The sequence below is a fragment of the Eublepharis macularius genome, chromosome 19 (genome assembly GCF_028583425.1).
Source record: "Eublepharis macularius isolate TG4126 chromosome 19, MPM_Emac_v1.0, whole genome shotgun sequence".
Lineage (NCBI taxonomy): Eukaryota > Metazoa > Chordata > Lepidosauria > Squamata > Eublepharidae > Eublepharis > Eublepharis macularius.
Window position 1 is genome coordinate 1987642 of NC_072808.1, and position 16683 is coordinate 2004324.

At 46.6% G+C, this 16683-nt stretch overlaps 1 protein-coding gene across 2 annotated transcripts; it reads left to right on the forward strand.

The window, feature by feature from the left end:
* Positions 1-1079: 1079 nt before the first annotated feature.
* Positions 1080-16683, forward strand: SUOX (sulfite oxidase). Of its 2 annotated transcripts, XM_055003982.1 has the most exons (5): positions 1080-1154; positions 6265-6389; positions 8928-8994; positions 11748-11904; positions 12942-16683. In XM_055003982.1, the coding sequence occupies exons 2-5, from the start codon at positions 6356-6358 to the stop codon at positions 14370-14372; spliced, it is 1689 nt and encodes a 562-aa protein (XP_054859957.1). In that variant the 5' UTR covers positions 1080-1154; positions 6265-6355; the 3' UTR covers positions 14373-16683. The 2 variants fall into 2 exon arrangements, with proteins under 2 accessions (XP_054859957.1, XP_054859958.1); XM_055003983.1 differs by lacking the exon at positions 6265-6389 and having other exon boundaries at positions 1082-1154.

A 16683-nucleotide genomic window follows, 5' to 3' on the forward strand; every position in this document is an offset into this window, starting at 1 on the left:
CAGCCCCAGAATTGCTTATGTTCTGTTGTAGCATTTCTTCAACTCTGTATAGGATCCTTGCTAACGTTATGTCTTTGTAAACTTGTGTTTATTTATTCTATGGCATGGTTTATGGAATTGCCCTTGATACTGATTGTACTACTCTCCCACTGTGTAATCAGCCTTGAGTCTCAGTGAGAAAGACAGACCATCAATGACATAAATAAAAATAAAATAATTAGTCCAATCCTGTCTAAGGTCCCTCCTGCCACTAAAGCACATTAAAGAGCATATAAAATGGGAGATCAGGACCACAGGACAGAAGGCACACATCATTCAACTAGATGCTTGTACCATCCGTGCAGTAGAAATTCCAGGTGGCCCCAGAAGCATCTTCTAAGCTTAGATCTGCAGGTGCTTTCAGGAGCTACAATCCAAGTATTAAAATAGCAAAGAGTCCAGTAGCACCTTTATGACTAACCAACTTTATTGTAGCATAAGCTTTTGAGAACCACAGCTCTCTTCATCAGACACATTCTCTGGATCTATAATCTGAATATTGCGGTCCCCCCCCTTACTGGACTAACTATTTTGGGTGGGGGATCTGAAGAAGTAGGGTTGCCAGCCTCCAGGTAGTGGCTGGAGATCTCCTGGAATTACAATTGGTCTCCAGGCCACAGAGGTCAGTTCACCTGGAGAAAATGGCTACTTTGGGGGGGGGGATTCTATGGAATTATGCCATGCCAAGGTCTTTTCCCTCCCCAAATCCCACTTTCTCCAGGTTTCACCCTCCAGATCTCCAGGAATTTCCCAACTTGGAGCTGGCAACCCTATGAAGAAGTGAGCTCATGAACGCTCCTTCCCTACCACAAGTTCTGTTAGTCTTCTAGGTGCTACTGGACTCTTGCTCTTTTCTGCTGCTACAGACAAACTGAAGAAGTGAGCTGTGACTCATGAAAGCTCACACCCTACCACCAATTTTGTCAATCTTAGAGGCGCTCCTGGACTCTTGCTCTTTTGGGTTGCTGGCCCTTTAAGTCGCTACGACGTTGCAACACCCGCTGATGGGCGGGGCCTTTCTCCTGGGCTTTCCATGAGCTTTTTATCTTAACGGCGAAAGCGCAGCTACTGCCGCGTCACCGATCCGAAGCTTTTCTTGGAGACTCGGCTCAAAGGTGGGGGAAGGGAAATATGGGGGGTGGGGGGGAGGGAAGGTTCAAGGGGGACCCTCTTTGCATTGAAAGGTTACAAAAAGGGAAAGTGAGCTCTTGTTGTGACCCCCCTTTTTCCTCCTCCCCTGGAATTTTGGGGAGGCTTGAATTGCAGTAATTTTTTTAGATTCCAGTTTATTCTAAGCTCCTAGGCTAAGGCGGGTCTGTGGATCTAGGAGGGAAGGCTGAGGATACGCTCCAAAAATGCAGACATTTAATTGCTTAAAAAGAAAAATCTCTTGGACTCTTTCAAATGGTGGAGCAGAACCTCTTGGTCTGGGGGGAGAGCCGGACATGGCTTTCCCAAAGCTTGGCGCTCTCTCTAGGGTAGTAGGATTGGAGCCCAGGGGGGACTTTAGGCAGAGCTCCTTCTTCTGATAGATCCAGAGGAGTTAGCCGTGTTAGTTGCAAAATAGTAGAGGGTCTAGTAGCCCCTTTTAAGACTAACCCACTTTATTGCATCATAAGCTTTCGAGAACCACAGCTCTCTTCGTCAGATGCCTCTGACGAAGAGAGCTGTGGTTCTCGAAAGCTTATGCTGCAATAAAGTGGGTTAGTCTTAAAAGGTGCCAATGGACTCTACTTCTGATAGGCTCCGAAGAAGTGAGCTTTGACCCTCAAAAGCTCATGCCCTGAGAATCTTGTTAGTCTCCGAGGTGCCACTGGACTCCAATCCTGCTGTTCTACTAGAGAGCAACGCAGCTACCCACCTAAAACTCTTTAGGATCGCGTTATGGCAAGCTGTTGTGATGTTTTTTGTAGGGGCACTGTAAATGTATTGTGGCCTGAAGATTCCCCCCTTTTGGACGCTTTTTTCCTTTCCTTAATGAAGGGAATGAGGTGTCTATGGTGGGGCGGGGGGGGGGCGGGTTTCCACATAAAACCACTTTCCAACAGCACCATCCTAAGGAGACTTATTGAAATCAATGGGCTTAGACTGGAGTAACTCTTCCTAGGATTGCACTGTTAATGGTTACGGTAACATATAGAATGTACTATAGGTCTGGTAGCTATACAGCTCAACAGCAGTACAACTCGTGATCCATGTAAATTAAGCCTCTGATCGTTTGTGAGTTTAGACTGACAGCACCCCCTCCCCAGTCCTGTGCAGCTAAGGTAAAGGAAAAAGTTATTTTTATTTTTTTGATCAGGGAGGGTATTTGCCCTGCCTGGTGTGTGTGTGTGTGTGTGTGTGTGTGTGGTGCCCTCAAGTCATAGCTGGCGGGGTTTTCGCGGCAAGAGACTATCAGAGGTGGTTTTGCCATGGCCTGCCTCTGCAACCCTGGTCTTCGTTGGTGGCCTCCCATCCAACTACTACTCAAGGCCGACCCTGCTTAGCTTCTGAGATCTGATGAGCGCAGGCTTAACCAGCACTAACCAGGTCATGGCGCCCTGCCCGTTGGTGGTGTTCAAAACTGCAAAGCAGAGTTAGCAAACTTTTCTGCTGACCATGCTCCTATATAACTTCTTACAGCAGCCTGGCCTGCAAAAATATTAGGGAGGGACATTTTCCAGGCATGGTAATAAAGGCAAAGTATTAACCTGCTGTGTTTCAGGCTGGGGAACGGAGCCAAAGGGGAGCTTTGGCAAGAGCTCTTCAAGGCAGGCAGACCAAGCTGGAAGGAGTTTCTGTAGCAGCATTGCTCCTTGGCTAATGATTAAGTAATTCAGAACTGGTCGAATGAATAGGCCAGTGTAATAAGGCTGGGTGATATTTTAAAAGGTTTTAAACAAAGGTCAGAATTTTTAGCCTTCATATATCAAGGATCCAAAAGCTATTTAACACCTTTCAAGACCAATCAAAATGAAACAAAACAGTGTGCAAGTTTTCAAGGTTTTCAGAATTCTTCATCGGGTTGGCCCAGACTAAAAGGCCGAGGAAAGCCGGGAGTCTTTCGGACCATGGACGCTTCTGGCATCTCGTAGGGCAAGTGTGATTAACATGTTGGGGAATGTTTCCTTAAACCAAAAGGCTATCTACAGCCTTTAAACGCTTGGAACCACAACTAGGAATGGGTGGATAATTGACTTGAAATAAAATTGAGGAATGGGCAGATCAAGGTTGGGGGAGAAAATGAAGGTGTAGCCCTATGCGCACTTTCCTGGAAGTCCTGTAGAGTTCAAAGGGACTGACTTCTGAGTAAACAGGAATAAGATCAGGTATGAGTTCCTGGAATAACAAAGGAATCTACTTAAATAATAGAGCCACAGCCCAGGTAAGATAGAGCGTCACTGGATCAAGCACCAGCTGGCCTGCATGTGCTAATTTTGGGGACCTTCTCCCAGTCGCACTCCCATTTTGAGATTAGATGGGTGGTGACAAGCAGGAAGTGTCTCGGTGTTTTCCACACAGGAAAAGGCTTGTGTAGTTTCCTTGTTATTCCTCGGTCCAGAGGAGTTTGCCGTGTTAGTCTGTAGTTGTGAAATAGTAAAAAATCCAGTAGCACCTTTAAGACTAACCCACTTTATTGTAGCTTAAGCTTTTGAGAACCACAGCTCTCTGCATCTGACGAAGAGAGCTGTGGCTCTTGAAAGCTTATGCGACTATAAAGTGGGTTGGTCTTAGAGTTGCTACTGGACTTTTTACTCTCTTGTTATTCCTGTGACTGCCAATACTGAGCAGGGGCTACAGGGCTTTCCCATGGCAGGTTTCCCTCCCCTGCCTTTTGTCACCAAGACCTTCTCATTTTTTGGAAAATTGGCAATCGTTATAATGATGCTCAGTTTGCATATCAGAGTCTCAGAATCCCCAGCGTTCATTTTTGAATAAAGGAAGAGTCTCTTGCTCGATGTATTGTCGAAGGCTTTCACGGCCGGATGGTTGTTGGGGGTTTTCCGGGCTGTATTGCCGTGGTCTTGGCATTGTATTTCCTGACGTTTCGCCAGCAGCTGTGGCTGGCATCTTCAGAGGTGTAGCACCAAAAGACAGAGATCTCTCAGTGTCACAGTGTGACACAGTCTTTTCCACAGTGACACTGAGAGATCTCTGTCTTCTGGTGCTACCCCTCTGAAGATGCCAGCCACAGCTGCTGGCGAAACGTCAGGAACTACAATGCCAAGACCACGGCGATACAGCCCGGAAAACCCCCAACAACCATAGTCTCTTGCTCGTTTTTGTTGTGGAGAGGAGCTTTCCACCTTGTATCTCTGCACCAAGAAGCCTCCTGGTGACTGGGGGAGGAAACGGCCACGGCAGGGACCACGGCAAGGAAAGATGGTTGCCTTGTGGTCAGGACCAGGAAAACCCAAACCTTTCTACCCACAGTCTAGGCTTTGCTGCAAACTTTCCTCCAGATCTGGAGCAAGGCAGACTTGGGAAAGATCGAACAGAAGTTGGAGAAACTCTGGGAGGCACCACGATGCTGTGTAGGATGGGAGACTGGGGGTGGTGGTGATTCACTGGAACTGTATCCTGTGATGTAACACCATCATTTCTGGGCTATGTGACCGGAAGTGGCATCGCAACATAGTGGAATGCTCTACCTTTTCCCTGAAACTCTGTGGTTTTTACCATAGAGTTTTGGAGAAATGCTAGCATGTACTGTGATGTAGTGATGTCTCCTCCAGTAATGCAGCTGGAAATGATGTTGCGGCATTGCCAGATTCCGTCCCCATCATTTTCTTCCACCAGGCCATTGAGTGCTGGTAGGGAACAGAGGTGCTCTCCCTTCCAGTGCAGTAAGTCCACACCCAGATGGATTATTTGTATAATGCTGATCTCTGCTCTTTTTTATGCGCCGGGCAATAAATCCTGTTTAGCCTGGATTTTGTGGCTTTATTTGTTTGCCCTAGTTGTCGCCCACCCTGTGGTGATTGGCCATTTTACTATTCCTAGAATGCTGTTTTATATTGGTAGTTTCTATGTAGTAGTAGAAGTGTGTGTGTGTGTGACTTAGATTCTGGTGGTCTGCCACCACTCGTGGCTTCAAAATCCCAGCACCCACACGAATGAGCCATCCAAGTCTGTTAGTGTAACGTCCATTTTCTTCTCTGTATCGTACCTCTTATGATCACTTATGTCTTACATTCCGGTGCTATCGTTTATCTTTGAAGATAAAACACTATTATATCCTCAGGATATAATGGGTGGGTAGCTTGAGTCCAGTGGCACCTTAGGAGACCAACAAGATTTGGTCTAGGTGTCTAAAGAAGGGAGCTCTTACTCCCTGAAAACCTTGTTGGACTCAAATCTTGCCATTATCTCCTGGTTGTTGGCTATTTGTTAGACACAAAAGAGACAGGCACCCAAGACCATTGGATAATAAAACCCAAAATATAAACATGTTTGTTCATGATTTAATTACTTCATGCTTAGTATGGTTGCTTATCAACATGAAAACCATCCATACAACTCCCACCTATCAGAGCAGTAGTTCCCAGCATGCGATTACTTAGCAAATAAGGATGTTAAGATACAAAAAGCAAAAAAAAAGACAAAGACTTGTACTTCTCACTGGCATAGCTGTGACTCATCTGTGGTTTCCCTCCATGGCAAACTATAGTTTAATCTATGGGCCAAACTGAATAAAATACAATTAAAAACATATATGGTTGCTCATCTAGACATTTGTAATGCACATACGCCTTATATTAATTTACATGAAGTTACTAGCCTGTATCCTAGTTAATTCTTTACAGTTTGAAGCCGCCCTTCAATGTATGTGGCTCTTTTGCGAGAGGTGCCGTGTAAGGTGGAGGAAGGGTCCTTAAGGCAAAAACTTTTGTGAACTTTAGGCCAGATTCCACCCTCCGGAATGAAAGAACATGGCAATCCATGCGCTATTTTCGTCCTCTAATTGAATGGAAATAATAATAATAATAATGACGTTCAATTTATACCGCCCTTCAGGACAACTTAACGCCTACTCAGAGCGGTTTACAAAATATATTATCATCTAGTTATTAAATAGCTAACTTGTTTATGATTTATTATGTGCCTTGCTTGATTCTCCCCCCCCCCCCACACCGGTTTGTTTTGGATTTGCTATGTACTCTTCTTGATTTCCCCCAATTGAACCTCTGCACCAAGGTAGCACATACAGAGCTGTGTCTGAAGTCGTTCTTTCTTGTCAAGATCTTCCTTGCAGATCTGGAGACTAAAGCCGCAAACGAGGCTTCAGAAGCTGGTCAGGGCTGTTTTCTGAAGACACTGAAACTTGGCTCGTATGTCTTGTCCCTTTAATTTGGTTCATTTCTCAGGTGATGTTATTTACCTCCATGCCATGAAAAGTTTCGCCTGCCCCGTTTCTACACATTGTCAATTAAAGGAATAAGCCATTTTCCTCCAGGCCTGTTGGTAATGCTGCAGGCCACAGAATCCAACCCCCCCCCCGCCCCGCCCCCGTCCCCAACCACTCTTCTTCCACTCTTTTTGCTGCCACCACCAACCAACTAGTCTAACTTTCTGTCACCAGGGCTGCGTCTGGCTTTTTATTCTATCTGACCAGACCTCTTCAGCCAGCCGATGATTGGCATGCCGCAGGCTACAGCCTCTTTGGCCCTCACCTGTAGACCTGCTGTTGCCCATTTGTATTCCTCCATCCTCTCTATAAATGAGGAGGACTTCTGAAAACATATATAAAACTATGAAGCAGCTCCCCACCTTGGCAGGTTGCCCAGAGGTCTGCAAATAAAAGCACAGTTCTGTACCTCTGAAGATGTCCTACACATACAACCAGACCACCTTTGAATCATACATAACTTTACGAATTCTTAAATATTACTTTCCTCATACAGAGCTTTTATTTACTCATTCTGCATCCTTGTTTCCCAGTATTTTACATAGTTTCTCTTTATTAATATTGTTTTAGCAATGATTTATTTGCCACCTCTGGTTTAAAAAAAGTGACAAGATGTTGTAGGTGGACTTTGCAGAAGCCCAGAAATATTTGAGTGTTAGGTGTTTAAAGGGAGAAATGTGTTAGATTTCCTGTCTAGGAAATATACTAAATGATGGTAAAGCGCCCAGTAGCACCTTTAAGACTAACCAGCTTTATTGTAGCATAAGCTTTCGAGAACCACAGCTCTCTCCGTCAGATGAGCATCTGGCGAAGAGAGCTGTGGTTCTCGAAAGCTTATGCTATAATAAAGTTGGTTAGTCGTAACGGTGCTACTGAACTTTTTATCATTTTGCAACTACAGACTAACACGGCTCACTCCTCTGATACTAAATGACGCAATACATTAAATGATGAAGGAATAGTTGAATTTAAGCAGGAATGACGGCAATTGGATTGTGATGTGTCCTCCCTTGTGGGAGGAAATGTCTGTTTATGGAGAAAGATCTGTGTAATCTTTCTGCTCGTTTCAAACCATTTGTTGGTTTAACCTTACAAATAAGGGCACGGTGCTTTTCAGCCCACTCATACTTAAACTAGTCCTTTATGGGCTCAGTTGTGGCTTAAAGGAGAGAGAATCGACTCTGCTGGTTTGCACTTCTTTGTGAGTTGTATATACGTACAGGCAAGTGTTGTTGTTTGTTTGTTTATACACCGTTTTTTCCTCTTGAGATCCAAGGCGGATTATATACTGCCAAGTGAATACAATATAATCAACAGCTAGTATGTTCACAGAACTAAAATACAATATGATCAACAGCTAGGAGAACTTTCAATGAAAACAGATACAATAGGTAGTTACAGGGTTGAGTTGGCTCAATATAGGTCTTGACTCATTCGCTTTAATGGTAGCGTTCTGTGTGACCAACCCAGCTAGTAATAGTCATCTGCCCCAGGAGGCTCTTGCTCAAGCTGGTCCCACTTTCTGGGTTTCATTTTGAACCACTGTGTAGTCTTATCAGTGCGATCTGCTGGCTGAATTTACTCCAGAGAATGTTGATGTGAAGGTACTTAGTGCAGCAACTAAACAGGTCTGGATCCAGACCCGGATGGGAGGCTACCAGGAACTCCTTTGCAAGCTGTCTTTCCAGGAAAGAAAGGCAGGGTAGAAATAAAACTGGGCCATTGCTGAATATGAACAACCTCGGTAGCGTGGAGCGAGTCACTCTGCACCTCTAAAATGTGCCCTCTTTACACAGTTGCAGTAAGGTTGCTGGGCCACAACATGGAGACCTGCCTACCTGTTTCTTTGATTGCCAGACTGGTGCTAGCAGGATACATCTTGAACAACATCTACCCCAGAAGCTGTTTGCTTAGCCCTGCTTGTGGGCAATTGGAGCAAGCAGTTCTCCCATTTCCGTCACCCCCCCCCAGCAGATTTGGGGGTGGGGGAGCCATCTCTTATTTTACAGCAATTGGTGGAATCTCTGGATCGCAACCTGGCAGCTGTACCTCTGAGTCCCAGTGTGACGGCTAATCTATAAGCATTTTGTTAATTTCATTAAGTTAAAGCAAGGTGGAGGCAGACCCCTTCTCTGAGGGATGCTATAGTTTTTGTAGTTTTCATATCCTTGCTGGGAGTTGCCAGATCTTGCACAAGCTCGTAGCAAGGTGAAGAAACCCACCCTGGTTTAAAAATTAAAATATCCCCCCTCCCTTCCTCCACAACTGACCCCATAGGTATCCACTCACAAAGACATCTGCATTTCTGTGTTGCTTACTACTTCTTTTGAACAGCTACCTGAAAATTTGGCAAGACAGTGCACAGTGCCTGTGCCTTTCAATGTGACAGCCCTCGAGAGGGAGCTTGCTTTCCAGCTTTGCGTGTAATGGACTACTACTCTAAGACTTGCAATACTGTTTGGCATGAAACCATTCTGATTCTGTTTCTTGTGTGCAGGCTTGGACAAGATGCTGCTGACCAGAACCAGCAAGAGCGGCCTCTGGACCCTTCAGAAAACATACTGGTATGGAAAACGTGACTGCATGCCTCAGGGAAATGAAGGACGCCCTTGACTTTCAGCCTGCTGTCCAAGCCTCGGTTTCCCCCTCCCCGTTTTTCCCCACCTTCCAGAACCCTGACAAAAGTGACCCCAAATCTGCTGCCTAGAGTGCTTGGGAAAATAGGGTGAAAATAAATAAATTAATTAAAAGATCTTGAACTATGCTGCCACATTAGTAAATTAGCATGGTTAGCATTTGAGTTGGACTGCTTTTACACGTTGTTGGATCATTTACTCCCAGTGCACCATGCCTGTTGTTTGCAACTGGATTTTCCTGTGTGAAACAGGAAAATCCAACTGCAAACAATTGCTATAGTGCGATGAGATTGCCTTATCCAACCTGTGCGAAACCTGTGCACCGGATTTTTCTTCAGGCAAGAATAAGAAAGGGTAAGCTAAACTGCATAGTACTGAGATCTGCAGCATAGCCAAACTTCTTTCGCCTTCTTAGGAAGGAAGGTGTCATCATTAATCATTTCCTCCTCCTTTAGGTTGCTTCCACTATTAATGGTGAGTTTGGTTTGCTTCTGTAGGGCCAGGGGTAGGTACGTTGTAGGCACCCCCTTCCCCAAAAGGCACCAAGGTTCAGAAAGGATATTTTCTGTGTGCCAACTGTATTAGCAGTGCTCCAGTATTGAGCTTTTCAGAGTTGTCAAGGCTGGAGCAAGAAGATAAAAAAAGATGTGCTGTGTTGGATAAGCATTCCCCTTAATCTGCCGCTGTGGTCCCAGCCTTGGTCTCAGTAGCAACTGTGCGCGCGCCCCCCCCCCCACACACACCAAGGCCCATTTTATATCTATTGCAACAGCTGGCACTGGCCACCTGGAGAATTTGCTCCGCCCTGGCTCTCAAACTAGAGCAGAGGGGTTTTAGGACAACGTTGTCCTCTAATCGTTGCCCTCCTGCAGTTTGCCTCAAGGTTTCCCAAACTTGCTCTGTTCCGATGTTTCAGGACAGGTCAGAATCAAAGCAGGTTTGCCCACAGAGTGGACGGGTACGTGCAGATTTCCAAACCACGCTGTCCGTATCTAGTGCCTTTCTCCTGGGCATTGTCTCATGCCTGCTTTTTCCCCACTACCACTGGCGGGCTTTTAAAAAAATAACACTTTGACAATAATCCTGCAAGAGGGTGGGGAATGGCAGGCACAAGAGGGCACCGTGGGGAATACTCCCGAGTGGACCCTTTTTATGACTTGTCCCTTAAGGAAACAGCTCACTGTTCCAATGACCTAATGAATGACAGCAGTATTAAAAAACCTTGAGTGAACTTTCCTAAAGAGTCCTTTCCAGGTACTCTTGTTTTGGCTGCTTGTCAAGTGGCATATGGCCTCTAATCTTATCTCCAGCAGCCTCCACTTCCTTTTCCATGTGGCTGCTTCCTCTAGCATCCCAGTATAGGCTAGGAGATCCCTTTACGACTCTTTCTCACCTTGAGTTAATGATTCATCACCAACCAGCCCTTGGCAGAAAAAGTCAGGCGCCTGTGCTGTGGATGTCAGAGAAGAAGCGTAATATCCAGTTTATGCAACGTGCCTGGAAACGGCATGCTATCAGGACACGCACGTGTCCTGTATAACCCCACTCACGTTGCATAACATGTTCTGATTTCTGAAAGTGTGTATTTGCTCCTTCCTCATTTTTTTTCTGGGATGGGATAAAGGTGCGAAGGGTGTTGAATTCATTTTGAGGACAGTGAAAAACATCAGATACCAGTGAAGACTATCAGATAATATCTGGGCCCTGATGTTCTACTTCTTAGAATTACCATCCAGTTTTACGAGCCTTCAATAAATCATCCGTTCACTTGCTTAACAAGCCACGACGGTTAGAAACTTGCCTTATTGTAAACGGGAATTGGTCTCCTATCCGTTTATTATATTTTTATCCTCTCTCCCCCCCTTCCCTCCTCCATTTTGTCCGTAACATCCCGTTGAGGTGCTAGTTAAGGGAATTAAACCCGGTCCCTGCATTCTAACCATTACCCCACGCTGCCTCTCAGGGCCAGTGGCTTCTTTAAGAAACAGTTCTGATGCTTTGGACCCAAAGACCAGCATTTTATCCTTATGTTCAGATGCATCTCAGAAGCTCACGGGCAAGGCACGAAAGGCAAGCTCGCTCCCCTGTTTGTTCTCAGCATTTGGCATGTAGCACTATTATGGCTATGAACTGCGCCTCCTGTTGTCCACAAGGAAAAACAAAAGAAACTACTAAGTGACTCTTCTAAGGATTTTTTGTACCGAATAAACGATATCAACAGAAAGTGTGTTAGTGTCTGAGGAAACATACAGAGCCATACAGTTTAAAAGTAACGGGTGTAAAGGGAAGACAGGCAAATAGGCACTTCAAAAATATCATGAACAATACATGTAATTCATATAAGAGCAATGATGCAGAGGAGTTACCCATGTTAGTCTGTGGTAGCAAAATCAAAGAGTCCAGTAGCCCCTTTAAGACTAACCAATTTTATTGTAGCATAAGCTTTCGAGAATCAAGTTCTCTTCATCAGATGCTTGATACAGTCTCTGTATCATGCATCTGACGAAGAGAACTTGATTCTCGAAAGCTTATGCTACAATAAAATTGGTTAGTCTTAAAGGTGCTACTGGACTCTTTTTGATATAAGAGCAATATAATTGTAAAGTGACAAGCACTTGTGAACCATTTCTCAAGACTATCATTTACTGGCCCTTACCGCATCTGTCTGGATTTCTTTACAGGTTTAGAACCTGCCCCCCGGCTTACTTGGCTTCGTCACCCTCCCGCCCCCATGGCACTTGGAACAGCGCTGGCAGCACTAGACGCAGGTTTGTGGTAGCAGCCGGGGCTGGGTTGGGAATAGGTACCATCTTGGCCTACGGAAACTACCGTCGACAGGTAAGTGAAACATCTCGTGCTAGCAGGTAGAGAGCAGGGGTGGGCTGGGATGTGAGCAGAGGGGGCATTAAGCTGGGAGGTGGCAGGCATTGTGGGAAAAAGAGAGCCCAGAGCCCTGGCCCAAGTGGTATATTGGTTTGTGAGTCAGACTACGAATGGGAAGATTTGAGTTCAAATTGCTGCTCAGCTGTGAAGCTCACTGAGTGACCTGGGGCCAATCAGCACCACAGCCTAACCTACCTCGCAGGGATGTTGGAAAGATAAAGTAGAGGAGAGAAAAGTTGAGGTGCCCTGAGCACCTTGGAGAAAGGACTAGCTAAAAATGCGATGGGTGCGAGGAGGACTATTTTGGAACTCTGCCCAGATCTGGCTACCTCTCTCAAGTTCTCATAAATGTGGGTTAGAATTCAGTGTAAAGGAGAGTTTTAAAAATTTTTATAAGCGTCCTATGTAACCAGATAGGGCTTATCTGATGAGGTCAGAAATTGGCTGAAAGCTCAAAGCTTCTCATTCTTGCTTCTGTCTGAGTGTCTGTGATAGTCCTTTATTAACTTCACCTCACCAAATACCGCTCCACAGTTACTAAATAACGACCACAAACCCTGCTGTAACTCAGTATCAGCCCTTTACTTGGGGCCTTTTCACACTGCTTACCTTCAGTTGCAGTAAGCCGGAACATCGCGCAAAAAACGCGGAAGATCGTGTTTTCTCGTGCGAGATTTGCGCGACATCGTGCAAATCTCATGCGAGAAAACGCGATCTTCCGCATTTTTTGTGCGATGTTCCGGCTCATTGCGACTGAAGGTAAGCAGTGTGAAAAGGCCCCTGGTTTTCAGACAATATAGTATAAGTGGACTTAACAAAAAATCTTGTTTTTCATATACCATATCCCTTAACCACCTCCAACTGACCCTTACCTGTCAAGATCTCTTCCCAGCTGAATTCCTGTTGGTTTTCTGGAGCCCTGTCCCCACTGGCTTCTGGATTGCCGGGCAGGTTTTTTTTATCTGTCACCATGTTTTTTCTCTCTCTTTCAGGCGGCTGAGGTTGACCCCCCAGCGTCCACATCTGGCCCTCCATTTCCTGTCTTCACCCGGCAGGAAGTGGCTTGCCACCACAGCGATGCCGATCGAGTATGGGTGACCTACGGCAGCGATGTGTTCGACGTTACAGATTTCTTAGAGTTGCATCCTGGAGGGAAAAGCAAGATTCTCCTGGCAGCAGGAGGTGCTCTGGAACCCTTTTGGGCTCTCTATGCGATGCACAAACAGGAACATGTTTTAGAGATCCTTCAAAGTTACAAAGTGGGGGAGCTGAGCCCAGAGGAGCCTCCCCAACCGAGTGTGGGAGACCCTTATGCAGAGGATCCGCCACGCCACCCTGCCCTGAAAATCAACACTTTGAAGCCCTTCAATGCAGAACCCCCTTCAGAGGTGATCGCTGAGAACTATCTGACCCCCAGCCCGTTCTTCTTCAAACGCAACCACCTTCCTGTTCCGCTTGTGGACCCTGCTGCCTACCGGCTGCATGTCCAGGACGCCTGTGGCCGGACACTGTCTCTTTCTCTGCGGGACTTGAAAAGAAGTTTTCGTAAGCACGACGTGGTTGCCACAGTGCAGTGTGCTGGCAATCGCCGGGCAGAAATGAATGCACTCCAGAGCACCAACCGGTTAGGTTGGGGCATTGGGGCCATTAGCACGGCGTGCTGGGGGGGCGTCCTCCTCCGGGACGTCCTTGTGCATGCTGGGTACCAGCCTGGCGACGAAGGGCATGTCTGCTTTGAAGGGCTAGACAGAGATCAGAGCGGCACCGTTTATGGTGCCTCTATCCCTTTGAAGAAAGCAATGAACCCCGAGGGGGACGTCCTCTTGGCCTATGAGATGAACGGAGAAGAGCTGCCTCGGGATCATGGATTCCCCCTCCGGGTCGTCGTGCCCGGTACCGTGGGTGCTCGAAGCGTCAAGTGGCTGACCCGAATTTCAGTGGGTCCAGAGGAAAGCAAAAGCCACTGGCAGCGGAAAGATTATAAAGGATTCTCTCCCGCTGTGACGTGGGATACGGTGGACTTTTCCAAGGCCCCTTCCATCCAAGAGATGCCGGTCCAGTCAGCCATCACCGAGCCCAGCCCTGATGCCTCTGTCACCCCTGGAGAACTCACGGTGAAGGGCTATGCTTGGAGTGGAGGCGGGCGAAATGTCATCCGTGTGGATGTCTCACTGGATGGTGGGAAGAGCTGGCGGGAGGCCGAGCTAACTGGGGAGGAGCAGTTGCCTGGCCGAGCTTGGGCATGGAAGCTGTGGCAGCTGAAGGCTTCTGTGCCCACGGGTACCAAACAGCTGAACATTGTCTGTAAGGCTGTGGACAGCAGCTACAATGAGCAGCCTGACACGGTGGGGCCGATCTGGAACATTTTGGGAGTGCTCAACAATGCTTGGCACCGGGTGCGCATCTCCGTCGGGGAGGACTAAAGGGAACTTCTGCGTACTGTTTTCCTTCTGCAATCAAGGTCCCCTTGGACACGACCAGAGATCTTCAGTGGGGTCTTAGGATCCCATTTTTGCACACTGTTTGCCCCACCTCATCACTGTAGTGAGGTCTATGGAGAGTTCAGAGGAAGAGGGTAGACTTTCTACTTAACTGCAATAGGTGTCTCTGTTTTCCTTGGACGTTTGAGACTGGCCCCTTTTCGGTGACTCCAAGAAGTCTTTCCAGTAGTCCACTTTACCTACACTGCTTATTAGATGAACTTTTAGTTTAGGTATATTGTCGAAGGCTTTCACGGCCGGAGAACGATGGCTGTTACGGATTTTCCGGGCTGTATAGCCGTGGTCTTGGTTTAGGGTTTGGTTTGGGTTTTGCATTGTGTATTTCAGTCTCCGTTGCTATGTTGTCACATAGCGAAGCTGCTTAAAGACAAACGTTAATTTTCCCCATACCATTAATATGTTTTTTTCTTGCCCATCACCATATCTTTCCCCCTCCTGAATGGGGGACTCCTTTCATGGTCCCAAGTTCTGTATAGAGCAAGATGTACCTGCAGTAGTTCTAAGGGAGAACTTTATTCTGGAGCTGCAGTAGAGTGACTGAACTGCGTAGGATCGCACTGTCCCATGTTGATAGTGCAATCCTATGCAGAGTTACCCAAGTCTAAACCCGCTGATTTCAGTCTGCTTAGGCTGGGCTTGACTGCAGAGGGGCGTGGTGCAAGTCTGGCCAGCATCTGTGTGTCCTCCTATTCCAGTCGTGGGAAGAGTTTTTGTGGTGTCCTTCTGAGAATCCTGCTGCCTTTTAGAACCTCTGGTGCCTTGAAAGGGGCGCCGCGTCTTCATTGCTGCATCTGTTGATCTTTCTCGGATCAGTTTGAGTGTTCTCGTAGTTATTGGTGGTAGTCGTTTCTGCCACCCCCGCTGTTCAACAGCCATGCTGACCAGATGCAAAAAAGCGACCAAGAGAGAATTGGAGCGCAGCCCTTAAAGTTAATTGAGCATCCTTTGCATACAGAATGGTGGTGGCATTCACACTTGGTTGGGTTTAGTCCTTGGTAGGACTGCAAATGCTATTGAGGACTGCTGCTAAGCTTGCATAGATGCTCTTCCGGGACAGTCAGGCATGTGAAGCAGGAGGCTGTGGGTGGAGGAACGCTCCCAAGAAACGCAGGCTGCTGCTGCTGGTCATATGGGGAAGCTTAGGTTTTCCTTCTGGACCATGTTGGAATCCGTTTTGTCTTGAGCATTTCGCTTCCCAATGCCTGCTTGCTCCCAGCTGTGTCAGCAGTGTGCCTTCTTTCTCGTGGTGCAAGGGTTTGTTTTTTTGGCTCATTCGCACGCTCCTTTCCCATCTTCTCAGGGTACTGAAGTTACATCTCTTCCGGTTTGCAGCCTGCACCTCTTCTGCAACTCTCACACAAATGTGCTTTCCTGCTATTGATGCGCACGCGAGAATTAAAGTGGACAGATAGGAAGATGTCCTCGAATTTACTGGGGGTTTGATGCAATGTACTGTACTGCTGCAACCGTTGCACTGGGGCAGTTATAGCACTTTGGGGTTGGGGAAGGCTATGGAGGGGGAAGCTTTGCTGTGGTAGAGCTACGTGTCTCTTTCAGCTCTGCCCCCAAACATCAAGTGATGCTTAGAAAGTAGATAGATTCTGGACCTGCAGTGTAATGCCCCCCCCCACCATCATGCTCATAAGCAGTTTTCTTACAACATCTGGCAAGCTTTGAATGTTGGCTGCAAGGAGAGCTTTCACCTTTTTTTAAAAAATTGCTGTTTCCCTCTGCTGGCCATGTTGAGAAATTTGTACACAATCAGAGTTTCAGAGTTTCACAATGACCCATTTACAGAAAAGCTGAAACTAGAAAAAGGTCCCTCATGCTAGAGCACCAACAGTATAAAACTGCTTGAGCTGAATTCTTAGCAGAGCTGCATTTCAGCTTCTCTTCTACAGCTAAACATGGAACCTATTAACTCTTGATGTCTTTTTTGACAGCTCTAATGAATGTTTTGACAACAGAGAGTTTGATACTCACATGGGCTTGGAGCTGTGCCGTGAATCAAAGAAGGCCTGATTGTTGCTAGAACATTGTATGTGCAAAGATAGCAGTTATTCAAGGATAAGGCTTGATGAATCCTGCAAAGGAAGTAGGTGTCAAGGGAGATAGATACCTGTTGGGCCCAATGATTTCAGTGGCTGTTCATTATTTTGGGTGTCCAGGCCTTTCTGCTGCGTGGTTCTGCTGCATGTGAGTATCGAACTCTCTGTTGTCAAAACATTCATTA

Coding starts and splice junctions, on each gene's coding strand:
- SUOX (XM_055003982.1), top strand. CDS start 6,356: ATGTCTTGTCCCTTTAATTTGGTTCATTTCTCAG. Junction 6,390..8,927: donor TAATTTGGTTCATTTCTCAG/GTGATGTTATTT, acceptor TCTTGTGTGCAG/GCTTGGACAAGATGCTGCTG. Junction 11,905..12,941: donor ACGGAAACTACCGTCGACAG/GTAAGTGAAACA, acceptor TCTCTCTTTCAG/GCGGCTGAGGTTGACCCCCC.